Below are 24,258 nucleotides of genomic sequence, written 5' to 3' on the forward strand. Positions count from 1 at the left end.
TTTAAAAAAACCTAAATGTTCCCAAACTAATAAAAGAACAGCATAACCCTGTTGTTGTTGTCTTCACCCTACCCCCACAGATTAAAATGTGAAGCCCACTGAATAGCCTGCCTTATTGAGACAGTAGAAGCCTTGTCTTTAATGTGTGTGAATTGAACAGCATCAAAAGTGCACTACAGTGAAATGTTTCTTTCATTTTTACCAAAGTTCCCAGCCCTCATGTGTGGGTGAGGGGGGAAGCAGGGTGTGTTGAATGCGAGTGTTGCATTCTCATGTCTTTTCCATGAGATGCTGCTGGAGGGAGGGGTTTAGATGAGCTGGAACACACACTGCACATAGTCCTATTAGAAACCTGTTGTTGCCATGGAGATAATGTTACTGTCTCTGAGGTTCCTTGGCTCCCATTCACTGAATGACGTCTGTGAACCAGATTTAACTCCCTTCCTCTAATTTCTCTCTCCCTCAACCCCCACGCACATTAATAAGGCAGTTTGAAATCTGAGTGAGGCTGCCAGGAAAAATCTTTTTCCCTTTCTCATCAACATTCAAGGCAACTTCTCTTTTGTAAAGCACCACCAGGAAAGGAAACAATTTAATGATTCCAAGTATTGAGGGGTTTTAGAGCCAAAAGCAAATGGAGGCATAGAATTGATCTTTAGGATTCCTTTATCGTAGCTTCCCAGTGGGACTTGGGCAGATTAGCTTTTCTGGAAGAAGGAGAAAATGGGGACCTGGCTAGTGGATGAATAAGGGGTATCTGTAAGATGAGTTCTGAGTTTCTTATACATAGATGTGATTTCCCTGTTTGGGTGAGATTTTGATGTTTTCCACTTAACTCCCTAATTACTTACTTTATGCTTTAGTCTAAGGGTAGAGAAGTAGTTGTGTTTCTAATTCAAAACACTGGATGAAAAGAGGACAAGAAACATTCTGTTTTACTTCTGTCCAAAGAAAAGAAATGGTCTCCTGGACTAAAGCTGTGTAAATGCTGTAGCTATTGAAAAGGCCTCTGTGAAAAGAATCTTGGGGAAAAAATGCTGCCAGGGAAGCTATGGGTTTAGGTTTAGAAGATGGTGCTTAATCCTTCTTAAATTAGTAAACACCAAACTGAATCATACTCTAACATGCCACAGGATTGTTTGTATTTGTGAATCACTCTGATTATTGTGGGGATGGGGAACTACTAATATCCTGCTCAGTCCTCGGTAGCAGATTGAGGGAGAATTGAGCTCCCCATTCAGCTTTACTCTTGAGCCTCATTTACAAAAATCGTTCAGCACTTGACAACCTGTTACACGGTACTGCTGGAGCTCTTCTCCTAAACTTTCTGTGAGGCCACATCTGTACTAGCATGTTCTTTCTGAAAATCACGTCCTGTTTCGAAAGAACAAACAAAAAAATGTGCTCTTGTGATCCAAATTCAAAAGAATGCAGCTCTTCTTCCAGAAGCCCTCTTCTGCTCCTGGATCAGGAAGAGTGCCTTCTTTTGAAAGCTTCTTTTGGAAACAGAAGCATGTATAGAAGCTCTGTGGGCCCTTTTTTCGAAAAAGCAGTCCTCATGTTGCCAGATTTTTCGATCCCTGGCCCATTCTTTCAAAAGAGCGGGGGCTGTGTGGATGCTCTCTGTCAAAAGAGCAGATCGATCTTTAGATCCACTTTTTTGTGTGTGCAAGTGCTGTTTTGAAAGATCTTCTGGAAGATCATCTTTCGAAAGATTGCTGTAGCGTAGCCACGGCCTGAGGGTGCTAGCCTGTTGATCTGGGCAGAATGGCTAGATTAGAGGCAGCAGATCCCCAAATTCCCTAGAAATGGAAGCCCATTTTCAGGGATCAGAAATGGAATGAACTCTGGAAGGTGATTGAGGGAAGTGATACCTTGTGGGGCAGGGGGAATTCAGTTTTAATTTCTTATGCCACTCTCAAAGTGAGCCACTGTAGTTTGAGGTGTCTGTTGCCTGTAATTGGCTTTAATGTTGACAGAAGCCAAGGATCACATAAATGTTGGTCTGTATTTCTATATCATGGTAAGGTTTTGACCTGAATATATGTCCTCATAAAGAGTTCCAAGTCCTTTAAGAGGTTTTATTATTTTAATACAGTTTTAGGTGAAATGAGGGTTTTTTTTTGCCTTTCCCCAGCTTTATTCAGAGGAGGAGGAGATCTGTGTGACTGTGTTCACGTCTTATGTGATTAATGCAGTAGTGCAGTCCAGTGATGCACAAATACCTTAATTTTGCTTCATTTTTTATGAATGGGGAGAATTCCTCTGGGGCATACATAATTGTTTTTGATAAATTTTCTGTCTTTGCAGTAGCTTTCAGCTTATTTCTGTAATGAGCAGGGTGTGTTTTGTGCATGTACAGGGAGAGAGAGAGAGCTAGATTCCTGATGGATTACATTGCCAGAGAAGTATGGAGGGTGATTAAAAACAGGAAAGGGGATGCTAATAAGTTTCCTTTTTTTTTTTTTTTTTTTTTTTTTGTTGTTTTCGTCCACCCTCCACAGTAAATGGTTCAGCCTCTTGCAGAGCAATATGATTGGTGCAAGCCTCTAAAAGGCTACTTTTGGTAAACAGCTGACCAGAGTCCTTTGCAGCCAGCTGTTCACAATGAATTTAAACTATGCCCTTTTTGTTTATTTGCACATTTTTGTCCCTGTATGTAACTTTGCTGTGGAAATTATGGGCTGACATTTGTTATGCAACAGCTTGGACTAGACCATGTCAGACTGGCTGAGGATACAGAGCAGATTCCCAGGTGGAACTAGTTAAAATAGCCCTTTTCTAAGTGCAGCAGGTACATGCTGGGCTGTGTAATTTGCATCATATGCTGGAGGCATTTGTCTTGTCACCTTGTACATTATGATGAAGCTGATTTTGGGGGGGGTGTCATCTTTAACCACACCCTGTTATGTATAGTCTTTGGCACTCAGGTTATATAAACACAGCTCCAGGAATATGCAGGGACCAAGAACTAGGGCTGTGAAGCAATTAAAAAAAAATCATGATTAATCATGCTGTTAAAGAATATTGGAATACCTTTTACATAAATAGGTGTGTTCCACAGTTTCAAATATCATTTCTTTTACAACACAGTATACAAGGTATACAGTGCTCACTTTATGTTTATTGTATTTGTACTATTCAATATTGGTCCAAAATCCTGGGAATCCACATCATCAGATCAGAATACCTGGCAACAATTGCTACAACAGGGAATATCATCCTTTGATATTATATGAGCAAGCCACACAAAAGAACTTTGTTAGAAGGAAAAATTCTCATACTCAAGAATTTGGAAATAGACTGACACGCGGTTATTTCAATCGACCGTGCAAATCCAAAATTGGACAGATAAGCCAAGAGAGAAGCTGTTGACTCAAACACTGCCCATAGATCCTCACCACTGCTGCTAATCGCCGTCTCTCAACACAAAAAGAAGCCATGCTATTTGTACTGTAGAAATAAAAATATTTTTCAGTTCACTTAATACAAATACTGTAGTAAAAACTCTTATCATGAAAATTGAACTTACAAATGTAGAATTAAGTACAAAAATAATTCAACTGAAAAATAAAACAGTATAAATAGTTCCTATAAGTCCACTCAGTTCTACTGCTCATTGAGCCAGAGAAAAGTTTGTTTACATTGACAGGAGGTAATGCTTCCTGTTTCTTACTGACAGTGTCATGTGAAAATGAGAATAGGCATTCACATGGCGCTGTTGTAGAGCCAGTATTGCAAGATATTTTTGTGGCAGGTAAGCTAAAGGCTTATATGTCCCTTTGTACTTATTCACCATTCCAGAGGACATGCAATCGTGTTGCTGATGAGTTCTGCTCCATAAATAGCCAGAGCAGACTGATGCATGTTCATTTTCTTTAACTGAGTCAGATGCCACCAGCAGAAGGTTGACTTTCATTTTTAGTGGCTTGGTTTCTGTAGTTTGCACATAGGAATCTGTTTTAAGACTTATGAAAGTATGTGCCTTACCCATCACACTCAGATTTTGGAAATCACTTCTGATTCTTAAATCTTGGGTTAAGTGCTGTAGCTATTTTTAGAAATCTCTCATTGGTACCTTTCTTGTGTTTGGATCTGTGAAAGTTTTCTAAAAACGAACAATTGGGTCAATCTGACACTACCATAATATGTCATACATGGCAGAACGTATGTAGGAAATAGAGCAGGAGATATGGAATTGTCCCCCAGGGAGTTCAGTCTCAAATTTAAATAACACTTTGTTCTTTTTTTTAAGAAAGTCTTGATATGGAAGCGTGTCCTCTGGATTGATGGTCAAAGTATGTTAAGCATATCTGGCATGTAAATACCTTGTACTGCTGTCTACAAAAATGCCAGGCGAACATCTGGTCTCACTTTCAGGTGACATTGTAAATAAGCAAGCAGCGTTGTTTACTAAAAGTAAACAAAATGTTCCTCTTAGCATTTGGTGAATAAGTAGGACTGAGTAGATTCATTTACTCTAAAGTTTTATATTGTTCTGTTTGAGTGCAGTTATGCGACAGAAAAGCCAGCCTTTTCAAGTTGCTTTTACATGATAGATTGTGCTACAGTACTTGTGTGAGGTGAAGTATAAAATACTTCTATCATTTTTGCAGTGCAAATGTTTGTAATAATATAAAGGGGACGTACATTTTGTACTGTTTTATTTTTAATCAATGTTTATGAAAATGGAGAAAACCATCCAAGATATTTAAGACATTTTTCAGTTGGTTTTCTGTTTAACAGTGTGAATAATTGTGATTAACTAAATGGTTAATTGTGATTAACTAAAAAAGCAGTCCAAATTGAGATTAATCAACTGCCCTATAAATAATAAATAATAAATCATGATATTCAGCTGTACAACTTTTCATCCAGAAGGCTCCAGGATGCATGGTAAACTAATTTATAGGATTAGATGCTAAAGTCTGAGACTTCCCTGTTAGCTATTATGATATTGAGACTGCTGCAGGCAAAAACATTCTCAGTAGACAGGAACTGTCTGTCCTGTATGATCCTATGTTCAATTAAACAACACCGGCTACCAACAGAATATGTGCTGATTAAGTGAGCATGCTGGTTATCTGAACTCTGGATAATCTGGCTTTTGCTGTACTCGTTTAGCCCTGGTTGGTCCAAGTGTGATGTTTGAAATGGGGAGGGGAGGCTTCATGTGATCCCCCTTCAGTCTGTTAATTCTACTCTTGGATTTTGCACAGGAATCCGAGAAGATCATCGCAGAGCTGAATGAAACATGGGAGGAGAAATTGCGAAAGACTGAGGCCATTAGGATGGAGAGGTCAGGAGCAATAAATGTTATGGATGTCCATTTGTGGGAGAGGGGAGGGGAGAGAGAATTAATTCAAAAGCTGAAGTTGCTTTAGAACACTAGAGTATTGAACAAGCTAGCATACTTCTTGGTGGCATGTCATCTGCTTGTTGTATTCCACTATTACAGGTCTGTGGGTAATAGAGAGAAGTAGTATTTTAATATCATACCTCAAGGGTACGGCTTAGAATTGTCAGAGAAGATATTCCTATTGAGTAAGAGTGGGACTGAAGTAGTATCTAGAATAGCTGCATCAGTCTTGGAGTTTGATTCTGGGACAGCACAGGAAAGAGGATTGGCGTTAGCAGATTAACTGTCTTTTAAATTTTAGGGTGATTTCAGCTAGTGGAAGGAGTAAACTAATTGTAGAATGGATCAGAAATATAAACTCAAGCTTTTATAACTTGTCTACCTTATAGAGTAAACCCTTGAAATACATGACTTCAAGCTGCACGTAGCTCACTTTAATACGAGTTAAGCACAACTTGAAGCTGCTCTGTGTTCCCTTCACCCAGCAGCATGGCTGTCAGCCTGACAGCTATGCCCAGGAGGCATGTTAAAAGCCCCTTCCCCCAGCCACGGGGCTGTCAGCCTGCTGGAGGAAAGCAGGGAGAAGGTTTTTAGCATGCCTCTGCAGGCAGCTAGGTATGCTAAAAGCCTTTCCCCTGCCTTCCCGGATTGGCATGGCTGTCAGGGTGACAGCCACATGGGTGGGGAAAGACAAGGAGAAAGGGCTTTTAGTTTGCCTAGCTGCAGGCAGCTAGGCAGACGAAAAGCCTTCTCCCTGTCTTGCCACAGCAGCACGGCTGTCCGGCTGACAGCCAGGCCACTGGAGGAAGGCAGGTGGAAGCAGCCAGGAAACTGACCAGCCCTGAGAAGCTGGACAGTTTCCATGTCCTGCAAGCAGAGGGGAACTGGGAACCAAGTGGGAGCCTGGTTCCCAGCTGCCCTGCACTGGTGGAACTGGGGAACTGACCAGCCATGAGTCTTGGGTCCTCCAGGCAGTAGGGAGATGGGAACCATGCTGCCCCCTGGTTCCTGGCTCCCCTCCGCTCTGGGAGCCAGAAAACTGACCAGCCCTGGTGGTCTAATCTGTTTCCCAGCTCCTGCAAGCCCGGGGGAGCCAGGAACCACGGGTCAGCAAGAACGCAACCCTCACGTAACTCGCAGATATACTGTAGTCATTTACCATACTATGATAAATGTTGCCATGTAGATCAGATCTTAGCTTTTCCCAAAGGATAGGCAGATGTGTGGAATAAATACTGTAATAGGTGCTCACTCTTGTGATATGTTATTGCTGTAAACTGGAGAGTCAGACTTACTTAACTTCTGCCTCTTCAGTTTTGCAGGCGTATGGGTTATGGAGCCGAAGGATAGAAGTAATCCCGTTGCATATGTAAGACAGACCCATGGGCTGGTGGCCGATCAGGATGCAGGATAATTGGTAGTGCAGTACATTATACAATGACTGATGAGTTGAAACTTGGGCAAGCTTCTTGCTTTCCTTTCTTTATAGGGAGGCCTTGCTGGCTGAGATGGGAGTCGCCATTCGGGAAGATGGAGGAACTTTGGGGGTCTTCTCACCTAAAAAGGTACAGAATATGGATGCTAAACGCTGTTAGTTCTGGAACAGGCTGGTCAGCCAGGTGGGACCCTATTCTCACTGACACTGATTTCTTTGTGAACTGCAGACACGCACTAATGGTCTTTCTAGTTGTCTTTGGCCCTCAAATAATGGACATCTTTCGCTATTTGCAGTTAGCCATTAGTTGCTGGTAAAAGCCTATGTTTCACGATTTATTTGTTTTAAATTTCTGTAACGCTTCAATCTTGAACGACCTCACTACACTGTACAACAGTGATGGGGCAATCAAAAATGCAGGTGGGCTGCATGAGTGGTCTTCCTTCACCTCAGTGGGTTGCAGCAGCCCACGGCCCAGTGGGATTCTACCTGTGGATCCTGTCTGCCACTGCTTCTTCACGAGTCTCTCATGCAGTGGGGCACCAAAGCCCAGCACTTTCTACTTCTCCCCCTGCCTCCCTGCACTTTGAGTACCATGAATCTGCCAATTTGTGCTTCTCTCCTCTCCTGCCCCTGCATCCCAGAACTGGAACAGCTGTGAACAGCTGCTCACCATAGCTGTAGGCTGTATGCAAGGCTTATCTCACTTACTGCTGAAATACTCGCCTAAGAAGTGAAAACTGTCACTTAATATTAGTAACACTACACAGGAGCTAGTGCTGTCAGGAAGCAAAGTGAAGAATTATATCTTCGTTGCTTTCTGCTGATTATTATGGTAGACCAGATGTATTATACATGCTAGCATCAATTAAAAAAAAACAAACAAACCTGGATGTCATGTGTAAGGGACAGACATTCCCTGTGCTGCTCTTCCAGCTGCAGAGCTGCTCCTTCTCCCCAACGCCCCCCCCCCCACCCCCACAAGCAGGTGGAGCCTGTTGCTGGATCCAGAAGTTCCCCATCCCTGCTTTAGTCCATATCAATAGTTCCCCTTGATTGTTAATGAAAGGTGGAAGAGAGACAGCTATGGGAATATGATCCGTCTAATGCTATGTGAACTTTTGCATGGGAGGAGGGAGTGTGGAAGGAATTACCCATGCAGTGAATGCAAAAATTATTGCAAGATCTGAAAAGAGACCTTTTCTGACCTTTCTCAGTTTTCAGACTGAGACCTGGGCATCATTATGTAAGTGCATAATAAAATAATTTATCTGAAAATCCAAAGTGTTACGTTAATTGGGACCCTTTTAAAGACTTTTCACTGAAGCCCAGAGTGGCAGATTTATTTATTTGTTTTTAGTGAAATGGAGAAGTGGTGGTGTTTGTTTGTTTGTTTCTCCTGATGTGTTTAAGTGAACATAGTTCATTTAGAAATTATTTCATTTTGTCTTTTTTGTAACTTACTACCACAGCAGCTAACGTTCATAAGACTTCTTCATTCTCATGACACATTTCCTTGAGCTTCTTTCTTTTGCTTCATCGTATCTCCATGTAGATCTTCCCTCAGAGGCCATCGTTTCTGTTTAATGACTCTTTTGATACATTTTCAGCTGACCAGGTTTGTGTATGAAAGTTGTTATTGGTGCGTAGGTGCTTCAATAGAAGTTAACAGTTTCTGCCTGTAGAAACATGTGTTAGATAAAATAAACCCATTAAACCACTGATCTGTTAATAGTACCCTCTACTCTTGTTCCTTACTATCCTCCTAGTTTGGCTTTAATAGTTAATGCTGTGGTGATTGGCAGGTGTGGCTATGCAAGTATTAGAGCTCTAGGTAGAACTTTAGAATGTATTATTATGCTTTTCACTTCTGAGTCATTTATTGGAGTCTCTTATTCATATTGGTGCCTGTCTTTGGAGTGTTGAAATACTTCTATAACATTTGTAACAGCTTTACAAATTTCGTAAGATGAGTTGTGTGTTTAGTTCCTGAATGAAAAGGTATCCACATCACAAACTTAACTATTTTCACAGTTTTTGTGTCTTGGTGGCAATGTGCTGTTTGAAATGAGCTGTGGAAAGTGAAGTATGTGATCAGCCCAGGAGGGGTGGGAGTAGGAAAAGCCCTTCCTTGAAGAGCACAGGGTCTGGGATGCTTGCACAGTTGTGTATGGACATTTCTGTAGTGCACAAAAGTAGTGGACGTCAGCGTGGTTGAATAGTCCATTTCCCCCTACCAAATATCTTCCATATTCCTAAATTTTCTTGATTACAAAGCTTTCTGATTTAGGGTTACCCAGGAACCAAGGCTATCTGACTTTCATTAGTCTTGTATTTGAATAGTGCACCAAAATACACAAGCCTAAACCACAAGTTACATTTTTTCTTAATGTACGTAATGTGTAAATCCCTTAATGCCATTTGTAATAGCTGAGCTCTTCAATGGCTTTTGACTTCTTTCAGTAGATTATAGCAATAATTTCCAACTCTTCTATATTCTTGTTGCACAGTGAACACCAGTAACAGCGTGTGGTATATCTTGTTTTCTGGTTATCTTAATTGGGAATGAGGCAGAGTCCTGTGTATGTGGTGGGTTGTTTTTTGTTTGCTTGTTTATCTTAAATTTGCACTCCCACTAACTCTGCTTCTGGACTACAGGGGCTCTGTTTAGAGCTGTATTACTAAGCACAGCCATACTAAGTCAGACGAAAAGTCCAGCTAGCCGAGTATCTTGTCTTCTGACAGTGGCCCATGCCAGATGCTGCAGGGGGAGTGAACAGAACAGGTAGTCATTTTGTGATCCTTCTCCTGTCATCCGTTTCCAGCCTCTGACAGACAGAGACTAGGGACACCATTCCTACCCATCCTGACTAATAGACTTTGATGGACCTAACCTCCATGAATTTATATATTGGTTTTTATCCAGTCTCCTACACTCTGGATGCTTGGGGTATGTCCAGTGCCCTGGATCCTGAACAGTCCAGCTGCTTCCACAACTTTGGGGTCTGTAGCCACAATCTCAGGTTACAGATTTTCTGTCTAGTACCCCCTCCAATCCAGTTCTTCCAACAGTTTCATCATTTCTTCATGTTTTACTCTGTCGAACGCTTTCTCATAGTCAATGAAGCACAAATATATGTCCTTTTGAACTTCTAGTGCTCTTTCGATTAATGACCTTGAAATGTAGATTCCGTTACCAGTACCTCTGTCTTTCACAAATCCACATGGTTCATCAGAGATCTCAGACTGTATTTGATTTTGAATCTGGTTCATAATAATCTTCAAAAGAATTTTGGTCATGTGACTCATGAGACTGATTGTCCTATGCTGTTCACATTCAGTTGCACATGGTTTCTTCAGCAAGGCAATAAAAACAGATCTTGATAAGTCTTCTGGGACGTGTCCTGTACTGTAAATATAATTTAAGAGTTTCATAATTGTATCAATACCAAAGTCTTCTAAGGCTTCAAACATCTCACTTGTGAGTTTGTCCAGACCAGGCGCTTTTCCTCTTTTCATGCATTTTGAAGCTTTTCTTACTTTTTCCTTTAGTATAGGCGGATCATCTGCATTCTTAGAGGGACTCAACTTCTCCACTCTCTCATCGTCATAGAGTTCTGAAATGTATTCTGACCACATTTCCAAAATTTTATCCTTTTCTATTGTTATACTAGCTTCAACTTCAGACAGCCAGATGATGAACAAGTTTGCCTTCCTGTTACCTCCTGGATTTGCGTACGCATCTCTTTTATATCACTTCCATGTTGCTGTTCACTTATCTTACACTGTTCGTTTAACCAGTTCTCCTTCGCAGCTGCATATTTTAACTCTATTTCTTTATTCAACTTTTCATATTCAGAAGATTTCTTTTTCTTTACTCTTCTTTCCTCCATGAGTTGTAAAATTTCCTCAGTCATCCACTTCTTCATAATAACAGTTTTATTTCTTGGAATGTTTTCATCTGCAGATGTAACAATGGATTCTTTTAATAATTCCTGTTGTCTGTTAATATGTTAGGTCTCTTAAGGCACTGAATCTATTTTTGATGGCTAAAGCAAATCGATCTCGAACTTCCCTATCTGTTTGGAGCAACCTGTGGGACTGGAGTTGCTACAAGTGTGACAGAGGGCTTTTGTGTTTCAAAGCAAGAAAAGTCCTGTAAGTGCCAGGATTGCAGTAAGCTCTTTTCATATCTGGCAGCCCAGGGACTAGGGGATTTCCGGATATCAAATATCCTGGATAATAGAGAGGTATAGCTAGCAATGCATAACACTAAAGTGAAACAAGATTAAATATTGAGAAACAAATAAAAATGTATGCAGAATACTATGTTTACCAGCAACAGTAGTATTGTACACTGTAAATGTCTACTGTATTTGCTGTATTTATTTGCATTTACTTTCACTATACCTATGGAAAATGTAACTAAAATTTCTTCTTCGAGTGGTCCCCATGGGTGCTCCACAGTAGGGGTGTTGGATTCACCCCGGTGCCACAAATCGGAGATTTCCAAACTATCTTGTCAGCTCGCGCATGTGTAGAAACGCGCTGGCCTTTCGCACGCTTTGGTCACATGCACGATCCAGTCCGCGCCAGTTCCTCTCAACCACCAGCGTCTGCAGACAGACTTTGCTTCAGCTCCAACGTCTGAAAAGATAAAACCCTTTATTTGTTTTACCGGTTGCTAGTTTTTAAGAACTGTTTTGTTTTGTTTTGTTTTTTAAAAGAGAGAGAGAGAGAGAGAGGAGAAGAAAAAGTAAGAAGGGGGGGAAGCTGTGCCACCAGAGTTTTCTTGTCTTTAGCATAGCCCTGTTAACACTTATCTACAGACTGTTTTGTTATTAGTACCTGTTAAGTACCCTTGTTAAAGTTAAGCTATGTTAAGTTATTCAAGAGAAAAAAAAAAAGTAAAGTAGCACTTAAAGACTAACAAAATAATTTATTAGGTGAGTTTTCATGGGACAGACCCACTTCTTCAGACTATAACCGTAGTAGAACAGACTCAATATTTAAGGCACGGAGAACCAAAAACAGTAATCAAGGTTGACAAATCAGAGAGTGGGGGTGGGGGAGGGGTCAAAAGTTAGATTAAGCCAAGTATGCAAAAGAGCCCCTGTAGTGTCTCAGAAAATTTGTATCTTGGTTCAAACCATGTGTTAATGTGTCGAATTTGAATATGAAAGAAAGTTCAGCAGTCTCTCTTTCCAAAGCAGAGTGAAATTTCTTCTTCAGTAAGATGCAAACTCTTAAGTCATTAACAGAATGGCCCACCCCATTAAAATGTAGACTAACTGGTTTGTGGATCAGGCATGTTTTGATGTCTGTTTTGTGCCCATTAACTCTGTCTGAGAGAGTTTGAAGCCTGTCCAAGATGCAAAGCATCTGGGCATTGTTGGCACATGATGGCATATATGATGTTAGTTGAGGAACAGGAGAATGTGCCCATGATTCTGTGACTAAACTGGTTAGGTCCCATAATGGTATCTCCAGAATAGAAATGTGGACAAAGCTGGCAGTGGGCTTTGCTGCAAGGAAAAGTTCCAGGACTGGTGTTCCTGCGACATAGACTGTGGCTGTTGGTGAGAATCCTCATAAGGTTGGGAGGTTGTCCGTAGGAGAGAACAGGCCTGTCACCTAAGGTCTTCTGCAGTGTGGCATCCTGATTAAGGATGGGTTGTAGGTCTTTAATAATGTGTTGCAGTGGTTTGAGTTGGGGGCTGTAGGTGATGACCAGTGGTGTTCTGTTCTTGGCTTTTTTGGGCCTATCTTGGAGTAGCTGGTCTCTGGGTATTTGTCTCCCCTGTCGATTTTATTTCTCCTGGTGGGTAGTTCAGGTTTATGAATATTTGGTAAAGATCTTGGAGTTTTTGGTCTGTCAGTAGGATCAGAGCAAATGCAATTGTACTTAAGGGCTTGACTGTAAACAGTGGATCTAGTTAGGTGTGCAGGATGGAAGCTAGAAGTGTGTAGGTAAGTATAGAGATCAGTAAGTTTCCAGTAGAGTGTGGTACCAATTAGGCCATCCTTGATTTGTACTGTAGTGTCCAGGAAATGTATCTCTTGTGTTGATGGTGGGGTACAGATTGTGAAAGTCCCTGTGGAATTCTTCGAGAGAGACTACACCATGGGTCCAAATCATAAAGATGTCATCAATGTATCTTAAGTAGAAGAGGGGTAGTAGGGGACGACAGCTGAGGAATCATAGCAGTTCCACTAATCTGGAGGTATAAATTATCCCCAAATCAGAAATAATTGTGGGTGAGAACAAAGTTACAGAGGTCAGACACCAGATTGGCTGTGGTGACATCACGGATGGTATTCCTGATCGCTTGCAATCCATCTTCGTGTGGAATATTAGTGTACAGAGCCTTTACATCCATGGTGGCAAGGATGGTGTTGTCAGGAACTTTTCCGATGTTTTGTAATTTCCTCAGGAAGTCAGTGGTATCTCGGAGATAGCTGGGAGTATTGGTGGCATAGGGTTTAAGGAGGAAGTCCGTGTAACTGGATAGTCCGCTGGTAAGCATGCCAATACTTGAAATGATAGGTCGTCCAGGGTTCCCAGGTTTGTGGATTTTTGGGAAGTAAATAGAATAATCCAGGATGGGGCTCAGATGGTGTCTAAGTTAATAAGGTTTGAAGTAGCCACAGGGAGTTCCTTAAGTAGTTGTTGTAATTTCTTTTGGAATTCCCAAGTGGGATTAGCGCAGAGAGGTTTGTAAAATGTGGTGTTTGGAGAGTTGTCTGGCTGCCTCCTGTTCATAGTCTGACTTATTCATGATGACAACAGCACCCAGTTTGTCAGCTGATTAGATTATAATGTCTGGGTTATTTTTGAGACTCTAGACAGCGTAGTGTTCAGCATAGTTGAGATTGTCTCTCATTTGGCATTGTTTGCGTATAATGTCAGTCTGAGCATGGTTGCGGGCGCATTGTACATAGAAATCCAGACTTTCACTACAGCCGTCGGGGGAGTTCACATAGAGTTCTTCTTCTTTTGGTATTGGTGGTGGGGGGTGTCGAGAGAGTCAGACTGTTGTTCATAGTTGTGTTTGGAAGAATTCCTTTAGGAAATAAAGAGGGGGGAAAAAAAGTCTCCGGCAGTCTTCAAGAAGTGTAAGTCATGTTGTGAGGCTATGCCAGCCTCTGAGGGCCACAGTGGATGTATTCACTGTCTGGTTGAGGCCCATGTGCCTCAAAAGTGTCCTCATTGCTCTAAACTCACTGCTAAATCAAGGAAGGACAGAAAAATGAGGCTGAGGATGGGTTTATTTGATAAGGCTCTTCAGCCTGAAACAACTGACCTGACTCCCTCAGAAGGCCCGTCAGCACCTCAAAAGTGGAAGGCGACTTCTCTGACCTCCACAGGTCATAAGAGAGAGAGAATGTCTCCTATTCGATTCTGGCCTGTACTATCCACGAGCAGGACGAGTGAGACGCAGAGCCAGGACGCATCTATATCAAAAGGAGACACTAAGCCCAGGGAACAAAAGACATTGCCCGTGTCTCAGACTTCCAAAGACGCAACAGTGAAGATCCGGCAGGCATCTAAGTGGCAGGTGCCAGAGACTACGGCACCGAGACAAATAATTCTGGCACCGAGAGCATCAGAACTGGAGGCCCCGGAACAGGGAACTGCAGGCCGCGGCACCGATACCTGCGCCAAAACCTTCGGCACCAGGGAAAGCATGTTCTAAGACACAGCACCGAAGCCCCTCCCTGGACCTCTTCATTATACCATTCCCTCTGTTTCTGAGCTCTCCTCCAGAATCATACATACTGGAAAGACCTTTGACACCACCCTCGCCTTTCCTTAGTCCACCGTCTGCATTTCTGCGGCCCCCCTCCTCCTGGCTCAGGCACCCTTCACCTGACATTCGACAATCGCATCAGCTACAAGGATACCCCTACAGTGTTTCTCCACCCCTGTCTATATCATCTAGATGGTCTCATTCCTTCCATCATCATAGATACAGGCAGCACTCACATTCCAGATCCTCATCACCAGGCTCATGACCCTGCCACTATGTACACCTGTACTATCGGGAGGACTATCACTGGCATTAACGTTACTCAAGGTCCAGGGATAGATCCCCACATCCATACACCTCATATAGACAATCCTCATCTCCTCCTCCAAGGAGACATCATCTGTCCCCTCCAAGAGAGGATCCAGAACCAGTTGTCAATCCCCCATTGGAACACTTAGGGGAGTTAACACAGGAAGTATCTGAGGAACAGACAGAGGCATATCAGATAGATGCCTCTTCGTCCTCTCCGGATGAAGTGGTCGTTCCAGGAGAAATATCTCCTCCAGATGACCTTAGACAGTTTCAGGAACTGTTCAGAAGGGTTGCCTAGTCTCAGGATATACAGGTGGCGGAGGTACAAGAGAGGCAGCACAAACTCCTCAAAAATCTGAGACTTCCTACGTCATCAAAGATAGCCATCCCATTGGATAAGACCATCACAGAGGCTGCTACAAACATCTGGCAAACTCCAGTTTCTATTCCACCAACCAGTAAGATGGTGGACAAAAAGTACTTTGTGCCATCAAAAGGGATGGAGTTTTTATTTAACCAACCCCAACCAGATTCCCTTGTCGTGGAATCCTCCCAGCAGAGGTTAAAGACACCACAATACAAATCTAGAGTGTCAGATGGGGATGCAAAGAGACTAGATTTATTTGGGCGGAAGATATATTCATCCTCCACCCTACTGTTACGTATGGCTAACTGTGCTGCACATCTCTTTAACCGTAATTCTGATAATGATACAAAACTGATATCACTCATGAACTATCTCCTGGACAATACGAAGCCAATCCTAAAGGCTATGATCCAGGAAGGGTACACGGCCTCATGTACAGGGGTCCAAATTGCACTGGATGTGGCGGACACAGCAGCATGTTCCACTGCCACTGCAGTGGTGATGCAACGAGTATCCTGGCTGCAGACATCCAGCGTCCATAAGGAATTACAAATAAAAGTTGAGGACCTGCCTTTTGATAGATTAAAACTGTTCACTGAAACCATGGACACGGTCCTCCACTCCAGCAAGGACTCAAGAACCACGTTAAGAATGCTGGGTATGTATGTGCCTCTTTATAGGAGGAAGAGGTATTACCTGTACCAGCAACGCTACGGCTTCCAACCTCAGGGCCCACAGTACTAATGGGTTATGATCGGGGGCGCCAACAACATCAAAGGCCGTAACCCTGCACCACAGGCAGCAAGTTTGACTACTAACTCCAAGGACTGCGACACCACGCCCATCACTCAACGCCAACAGTCACCTCATCCCATTTCACCACCGCCTCAGACCATTCTACCAGCAGTGGGAAAATATCACCATAGACAAATGGGTACTAGAAATTATTGCTACAGGATACACTATCCCATTCTGCACCCTTCCACCAATAAAACCCCCTACCCAGTCTCTCCTCAGGGACCCTTCTCATGAGACCTTGTTAAAACCAGAGTTTGATCACCTCATCTCCATGGGAGTGGTGGAGAGAGTCCCAGATGAGTTCCAAGGGAAGGGTTTCTATTCACATTACTTCTTCACAGAAAAGAAGATGGGGCTGGAGACCAATACTAGACTTTCGGGCTCTCAATCATTACCTCTGCAAGCAGCATTTCAAGATGATTACTATTATTTCTGTAGTCACAGCACTGGATGATGGGGAGTGGTTAGCAGCCCTTGACTTACAAGATGCGTACTTCCACATAACCATTCATCCTGCACACAGGCGTTTTTCTCTGTTTCACTGTGGGCACAGAACATTTCCAGTACAAAGTTCTGCCCTTCAGCCTGTCTTCAGCTCCCGTAGTCTTTACAAAGACACTCTCAGTAGTGTCGGGTTACCTGCAGCGTCAAGATGTCTTCATCTTCCCATACCTGGACGACTGCCTCTTAAAAGGCACTTCGCAAGTAGATGTCTTACACGTGATAGCCATTACTGTAAAGACGGTCCACTTCTTGGGCCTCATTATCAACTACCAGAAGTCGACGACAGACCCTGTGCAGGACATAGAGTTCATAGGAGTGTGTCTTGATTCCATCACGGCGAGAGTGTTTCTACCTATTCTACCTTTTCATGTTATCCAGTCTCTGATTCAGGTGCTGGTAGGCAGCCCCACAGTACAAGTATTAACTTGTCTGCAGCTTCTGGGACACATGGCCGCCACTACATCTGTGATACAGAATGCCAGGCTGCACTTTCGTTGCCTCCAGCACTGGCTTGTGACCGTGTATGTACCACCGAAACATACCACTCACAAGAAGATGTCACCCACAACAGCGGTGCAAAAGTCACTGAGATGGTGGGCGGGCCCCGAGAATCTGCTATCAGGGGTCCCCTTTCACCAAATGCAAACCATGGTTTTTCTTGAGAGATGCTTCCCACATAGGATGGGGAGCACATATGGGAAACAGATCAGCGCACGGGTAATGGTCCCACAGAGAGAAGGCAATGCACATAAATATGCTGGAACTAAGTGCAGTGTTCAATGCATGCAAGCACTTCCTACAATACCTACAACATAAAGTAGTCGGTGTCAATATCAACAACATTTCCATGATGTATTATATCAATCGATAGGGCGGAGGCTGTCCACCTGTGGAACTGGTGCATTGCAAACGACATAATCCTGAGAGCCTCATACTTACCAGACACCAGCAACATGCAGGCCAACCGGCTGAGCAGGCACTTTGCTCTTGATCACGAATGGGAGACCTGTCGCAATCTGCTTTGATGTATCTTGAACACATGGGTGTTTCCTCAAATAGACCTGTTTGCGACCTCCAACAACAAGAAATGCCCTCAGTTTTGTTCCGGATTAGGCATCGGTCTGGGCTTATTGGACGATGCTTTCCTTCTGTCCTGGAAGGGCCCCTTACTTTATGTATTCCCTCCTCCAGTACTCATCCACAAGGTCCTGGAAAAGGCAAGGATGGAAAGGACATGTTTGATATTATAGCCCGATCATGGGACCGTCAACGCTGGTTTCCCCTGCTACTATGTATGTTGTGCTGCCAACCACTCCCCCTCCCAATTGTTCCAGACCTCCTCACGCAGAACGGGGGAGCCCTGAGGCACCCTCAACCTCGAACATTACGCCTCAAGCTCAGCGCCTTAGAGACTTTATGCTCGGAAAAGGTTAAAGAGGTCCTAGAATGCAGCCGATAGGCCTCCCCCCGGAACACTTATGTGTACAAGTGGAAACGCTTTACTTCCTGATGCTTATCCAAGCACTTGAACCCCCTAGAGGTCCCGGTTTCCATGATGTTGGATTATCCACTGGATCTAAAACAAGGGGGGGATCTCCCTGCCATCACTAAAGGTCCACCTGGCAGCTATATCGTCCTTTCGGCGCACAGTAGATGGATCAGCTGTCTTCGCCCATCCTATTATGGCACAGTTCCTGAAGGGCCTCACAAATTTATACACTCCTTGCAAGCCAATAGCACCCTCATGGAGGATAGATCTGGTTCTGGACACGCTGGCTGGACCACCTTTTGAACCGCTAGCCACCGTTTCGCTTTGGCTACTTACCTTAAAAACGACATTTCTTCTCTCTATCACATCTGCCCGTAGAGTAAGCAAGCTGGCTGTGGTAATGGCGACCCTGCCCTATCCAACTGTCTCCAAAGATGCAATAATACTACGTTTACATCCCACATTCCTCCCAAAGATCTCCTCAGAGTTCCATATTAATGAGCTGATAATTCTACCATCCTTCTGTCCTAAGCCACATACCTCGAATAGGGAGGTACGGCTTCATGCACTAGATGTGAGAAGGGCACTGGCCTTCTATATAGACAGAACGAAAGACTGATAGACTGCTGATGTCACTTGCACGCAGATCAAAAGGAGAAGGATTATCCTCGCAAAGAGTTTCAAATATTATCACATCCTGTATAAAGACATGCTACTCATTACATAAGACCCTTTTACCAATTCCGCCCAAGGCTCACTCCACTAGAGCAATGGCAGCTTCAAAAGCCTTCTTCAGAGGAGTCCCCTTGAAGGACATTTGCAGAGCAGCAACGTGGTCGTCCTATGACACGTTCACCAAGCACTACGCGCTTCATCGACTAGTGGAATAGGATGCATGCCTACAACAGCAGTACTCTCAGAAGCAAGCCATACATAATCCGGTATCCACTGCCATGTTTTTGGGTCGCTGCTAGGTAGTCACCTACTGTGGAGCACCCATGGGGACCACTTGAAGAAGAGAAGTTACTCACTTGTGTAGTAACGATGGTTCTTCGAGATGCGTCCCCGTGGGTGCTCCACTGCCCTCCTGTTCCTCCCAGCTTCAGAATTCTGCATTGTTTTTCAGAGGCACCCAGGGCGGTCGTTTCGAGGAACTGGTGTGGACCGGATCGCGCACGTGACCAAAAGTGCACAAAGGGCCAGCGCATTTTTACACATGAGTGAACCAATGAGATACAGCTTGGAAATCTCTGATCTGTGGCGCCGGGGTGAGCCCAACACCTACTGTCGAGCACCCACGGGGGCACATCTCGAAATACCATTGTTACTACACAAGTGAGTAACTTCTCTTTACTTAAGGTTAAAATGCTGGTTATTTGAGAGTTCTGGATAATAGAATGCTGGATATGAAAGAGTTTACTGTATTTAGAAGGTATGCCGAATGAAGACGGACAAATGATAGCACAAAAGGCTGCATATTTAAAATGGAGTTTGCAGCCTCCTTCCCCACCGTATAATTTTACACAGAATTAATAAATTGTACAGACGTATTCCCAGATTATCTCACTTGCTCCTCTCTTATCTGTTGATGGTTAGCATGTTTTTGGTTGATGCTTATCCTATCTGATCTCCTTTTGACTTCTCTTTAACTTTATCCTCTAACCTGCATGTTACTTTGCCTCATCTAGATCTTTCCACTAAGGCAACAGATCTTATTTGAGTCCAGTGGGATGTTTCACCCAAAGATTTGTTTTAAGTAGCTTAGATTTTTTGTGAGGTTCTAATCTGAGCTTTCTAGAAACCTGTAGTGGCAGGTGTCAATAGGTTAGAATTTTTCATATTTTAAAATCTAGAAAACAGAAGCAAAAAGACCATCTCCTGTATGGAAACTTTTCTACAAATAATTCCGTTGGGTACTAAAAAATATATGAATACTCTCGATCCTGCCAACTTTGTATTTTTCTTTGCGTGACTAGGCAGATTCCATTCTACTGTGTATTCCTATCCTTTATTTTGTCAAAGAAATTGTGGATTTCTCAGTGCAATAAAGCTTTCAATGTATGAATATTTATTTAATAGTAAGTGCTCTTGTTATGCTTTTCTTCTCCTTTATTTCCATTTATCACTTTCATAAATGCCTAAACCACATTCACACTGGATTAGTACATGGGTGGGTGTTTACATGACTTAAAGAAGATCTCTTCCTACCATGAACTGACCTCCCATGTTCATGTATTGTTCAGCTAACTCTCCAAAATGTTGAAGCCCAGAATCAAGTTGTTGGATGACATAGCTGCTTGGATATTTTGACTTTCTTGGACACTGAAGCTGCGTCTACACGTGCACGCTACTTCGAAGTAGCGGCACTAACTTCGAAATAGCGCCCGTCACGTCTACACGCGTCGGGCGCTATTTCGAAGTTGAAATCGACGTTAGGCGGCGAGACGTCGAAGTCGCTAACCCCATGAGGGGATGGGAATAGCGCCCTACTTCGACGTTCAACATCGAAGTAGGGACGTGTAGACGATCCGCGTCCCGCAACATCGAAATAGCGGGGTCCTCCATGGCGGCCATCAGCTGGGGGGTTGAGAGACGCTCTCTCTCCAGCCCTTGCGGGGCTCTGTGGTCACCGTGGGCAGCAGCCCTTAGCCCAGGGCTTCTGGCTGCTGCTGCTGCAGCTGGGGGTCCGTGCTGCATATACAGGGTCTGCAACTAGTTGTTGGCTCTGTGTATCTTGCACTGTTTAATGAAAGTGTGTCTGGGAGGGGCCCTTTAAGGGAGCGACTTGCTGTTGAGTCCGCCCCGTGACCCTGTCTGCAGCTGTGCCTGGCTCCCTTATTTCGATGTGTGCTACTTTGGCGTGTAGACGTTCCCTCGCTGTGCCTATTTCGATGTTGGGCTGAGCAACGTCGAAGTTGAACATCGACGTTGCCGGCCCTGGAGGACGTGTAGACGTTATTCATCGAAATAGCCTATTTCGATGTCGCAACATCGAAATAAGCTATTTCGAAGTTGGGTGCACGTGTAGACGTAGCCTGAATGACTTTTTTCTCTGAAATGGTTTGACTGATTTGATAGTCTATAATCCCATTTGGTGCTAACCATCCGTCAAATGCCATTCCCTACAGGTACAGTGCTTAGTCCATGCTTAACCATGCATGATATGAAGTTCTTGTTTCTCCTGGAGAATTTTTTTTGCTAGTGGGAGCAGTTTTCATTTGGTCATGGCTTGTTCATCCAGTGATTGCTAGAGTTTTAGATTCCATTTCTAGTGAGTGGGTGCCATGTATGCACATAGTATACCTGAGTTTCTAGGTGCAGGACTTGTTGTGTTTCATGTAGCTTGCACTAGCTCAGTTGTGTGACAACATACATAAATATCCTTTGAGCTTCCTGAAATTGTATGCTATTAAACATCGAGCAAATAATCTTTTGGAGCTACAGCAAACTGATGGAGCTAGATATTCCCAAGGGAGCCACCCAAACAGACCTACTGCTTATTGATACACTTAAAGGCTACAAAAGAATGTCTGGTTAATATTTTCACTGTCCTTTGGTCTGATTCTTTGCTGTCTGGTTAACTCTTGTTTCTTATGCTTTCTTTTGTGTTCTTTAATCTGTGATTTGCTGCTATCTCATTGGCCAGATTTTCACACCAAGGCCATGTGACTTGTTTGCTGATTCCAATGGGTTGTTTTCACCAAAGAAGGTTAGTTTAACACATGTAGAGACTAAGTTGAGTAGCACTGTAGGTGAAGAGATTCTTAGCTGCTTGTAGAAGGAAATGTCAGTAGTTTTAGTTTATCCTTTCCAGATGTACAAGCTCTGAAGATGGAATTTGATGTACCCTTTACTACAGGGGTTTAGTCAAGTTTTATATTTAAAAAAAAATTCTGCAACAATCTTAATATTTTCACACCGAAGCATATGGAAGTATGCTGTTGAAATGTCTCTCCTTTTTCACTTTTATCAAGACTTGCTGACACAAGGAATCAGCAGTTCTTAGTTTTAAATATTTTCTTCCCTGCATTCTTTTTCTGTACGAGTTGGTGCTGTGGTTCTACTGTTTGACACTAGTAACCTGTCTTGAGATAGGTCTATGCTTGTGTGAAAAAGTTAGCATTTCACTTTAAAATGCAGGGGTTTTTGGGAAAACGGATGTATGTGGTGAAGATGTTGGATTTCTCTATTGTCTCCACAACAGGCAGAGCTGTTGAGGATACTCTGGCCTTAACATGTTCTGTGTTTTGTTGCAGACACCTCATCTTGTGAACCTCAATGAAGATCCTCTCATGTCAGAATGTCTGTTGTACTATATCAAAGATGGCATCACTAGGTGAGATTTGGCTCTTCTAAGCTTAAGAGACTTCCTGTTAAAGGGACATAAGATTTAAGTTACATTTCTCTCTTGAACTGTTTTACATGTTGTTGGAAGTAACCTCTAAGGTTATGATAACTAATAAATTAGAGAGAGATATTTTGTTTTTGTCCTTTAGTAGTAATGTATATTGTCACTTAGCTTCTTCAGCTGTTTACCACTTGGTCTTTCAAAAGTGGCAAGAAAAAAAATGCCAAGAAAATCCAGGATGGTGTGATTGTAAAACCACAAAAATTGATAGTGGTACTTCTTGCATTAGTGGAGTACTCAAAACTGCTCAGCTCAATAAAGCTGGTTAGATTTCTAGTGTCACCTTAACTAAACTGCAAGTGGTTTTCCATTCTTTTTCCACACCAGGTCAGTGTGTTGTCACCTTTTTAAGCATGTCACCCAAACCCAGGTGTGTACTATTATCTTGGCTAGCAATATAAACACACAATAAAATGAGTTCTTGTTCACTTGTACAGAATTAAACTTAATTGCCAGATATGTAGTTAAAAGGAAATTTTCTTCCAGAGTATTTTGGCAGGAGGAGCTGGGCAAAGAAGAGAAGAGGGCAGTTGAGCTTTGTCTAGAATACAGAGCAGTGTTCAGCTCCTAGGTGAGCATATTTGTTATGGAACAGAGGGAGTAGTACAAAATAAAATTACACTGTTTATATAAATCATCTGCCCTGCACAACTTATTCCCACCCTCCAAAACCTGCTTATGATCTGGTGAGCCATTCAAAAGTCAGCATTAATCATATTGTGCTGCTGGCACAGGGATGCATTTTCTCAGATCTTAGATGATTAAATCTATACTTTACCTTCTATCGTTTTATTTCCATAATACTCAGAGAAATGTGTCTTCTCTCTGAACTATAGAGAAGGCTGTTAGAATTGCCACTGAAATACTTTCTATTGGGTGCAGGGTTGGACAGGCAGATGCTGAACGGCGACAAGACATTGTGCTGAGTGGGGCTCACATTAAAGAAGAACATTGTCTCTTCCGAAGTGAGAGGAACCACAATGGTGATGGTGAGATGGCACTTACAAGTCCTACCTAGAAGCTGAAATAAGCACTGCTTTTTCCATGAAAGTGGTCTGTGGTGCTGGTTAATTTTTGAGTTTTATCGAAAGCTGATCTGTGTACTAGCAGCTGCAGTATGTTTCAACTGTAGAGGGAAGAAGAGCTAAGAGGTTAGAGGGGATTAGAATAGCCCTTATGCATGAGATCAGTGAAACTTATTTTTTCTTTCAGCATAATGAGACTTAATTTTAGGTGGTGAAGCTACAACTGTAATAATTCAGAACTAAGATTTTACATTTCTGTGCTGCATCTCAGGAGGCAACGCTTTTGGTTTGGACCAGTGTTTTTATCCAGTCTTGATCCTTTGTGCTATGAACAGGTAGAATGTATGGTACCGCTTAGACAATCTGTGTACCACTGAAGGTGTTTTTCTTTGGATGAAGTTATAAATGGTGTCTCTTTCTGCCCTGCTCTTGGTGTCCAGGTCGCCTCTTGGAAAGTGAAACTGAACCCATCATCAAACTAGTAGGATAACAGTGGGAAGTAAAGAACACCTGAGTTTAAATCCTGGATTTGATAGAATCCCTCAATGTCCAGAGACATGCCACTTATCCCCACTGCCTTTGTTTCCACATCTATAATAAATGGATAATACTTATCTTGGATATTGAGGATTTTTAGTGTTTTTAAGGGCTTATTTAGGTTATTGCTATAGAAGTAATTAATTTATATTTGTTACAACTCCAGAGTCTTAGTCAGCATTCCCTCTAGTTGCCTGTGTTATTATGGAGGCAAACATGATCTAATCATGAGAAACTGAGCCCCATGACTGTTGTTTTAGTAGGAACTGTGGT

At 42.8% G+C, this 24,258-nt stretch overlaps 1 protein-coding gene across 9 annotated transcripts in view; it reads left to right on the forward strand.

Moving 5' to 3' along the window:
• Window positions 1–24,258, forward strand: part of KIF1B (kinesin family member 1B) — a 158,848-nt gene that overhangs the window by 61,482 nt on the left and 73,108 nt on the right. For all 9 annotated transcript variants that reach the window (XM_075018087.1, XM_075018092.1, XM_075018089.1 and 6 more), the window contains 4 exons: window positions 5,220–5,299; window positions 6,849–6,924; window positions 22,272–22,351; window positions 23,306–23,412. In XM_075018087.1, coding sequence (XP_074874188.1) covers window positions 5,220–5,299; window positions 6,849–6,924; window positions 22,272–22,351; window positions 23,306–23,412 — 343 coding nt within the window. The remainder of the gene's footprint in view (window positions 1–5,219; window positions 5,300–6,848; window positions 6,925–22,271; window positions 22,352–23,305; window positions 23,413–24,258) is intronic.

This window comes from Carettochelys insculpta, chromosome 23, assembly GCF_033958435.1.
Source record: "Carettochelys insculpta isolate YL-2023 chromosome 23, ASM3395843v1, whole genome shotgun sequence".
NCBI lineage: Eukaryota > Metazoa > Chordata > Testudines > Carettochelyidae > Carettochelys > Carettochelys insculpta.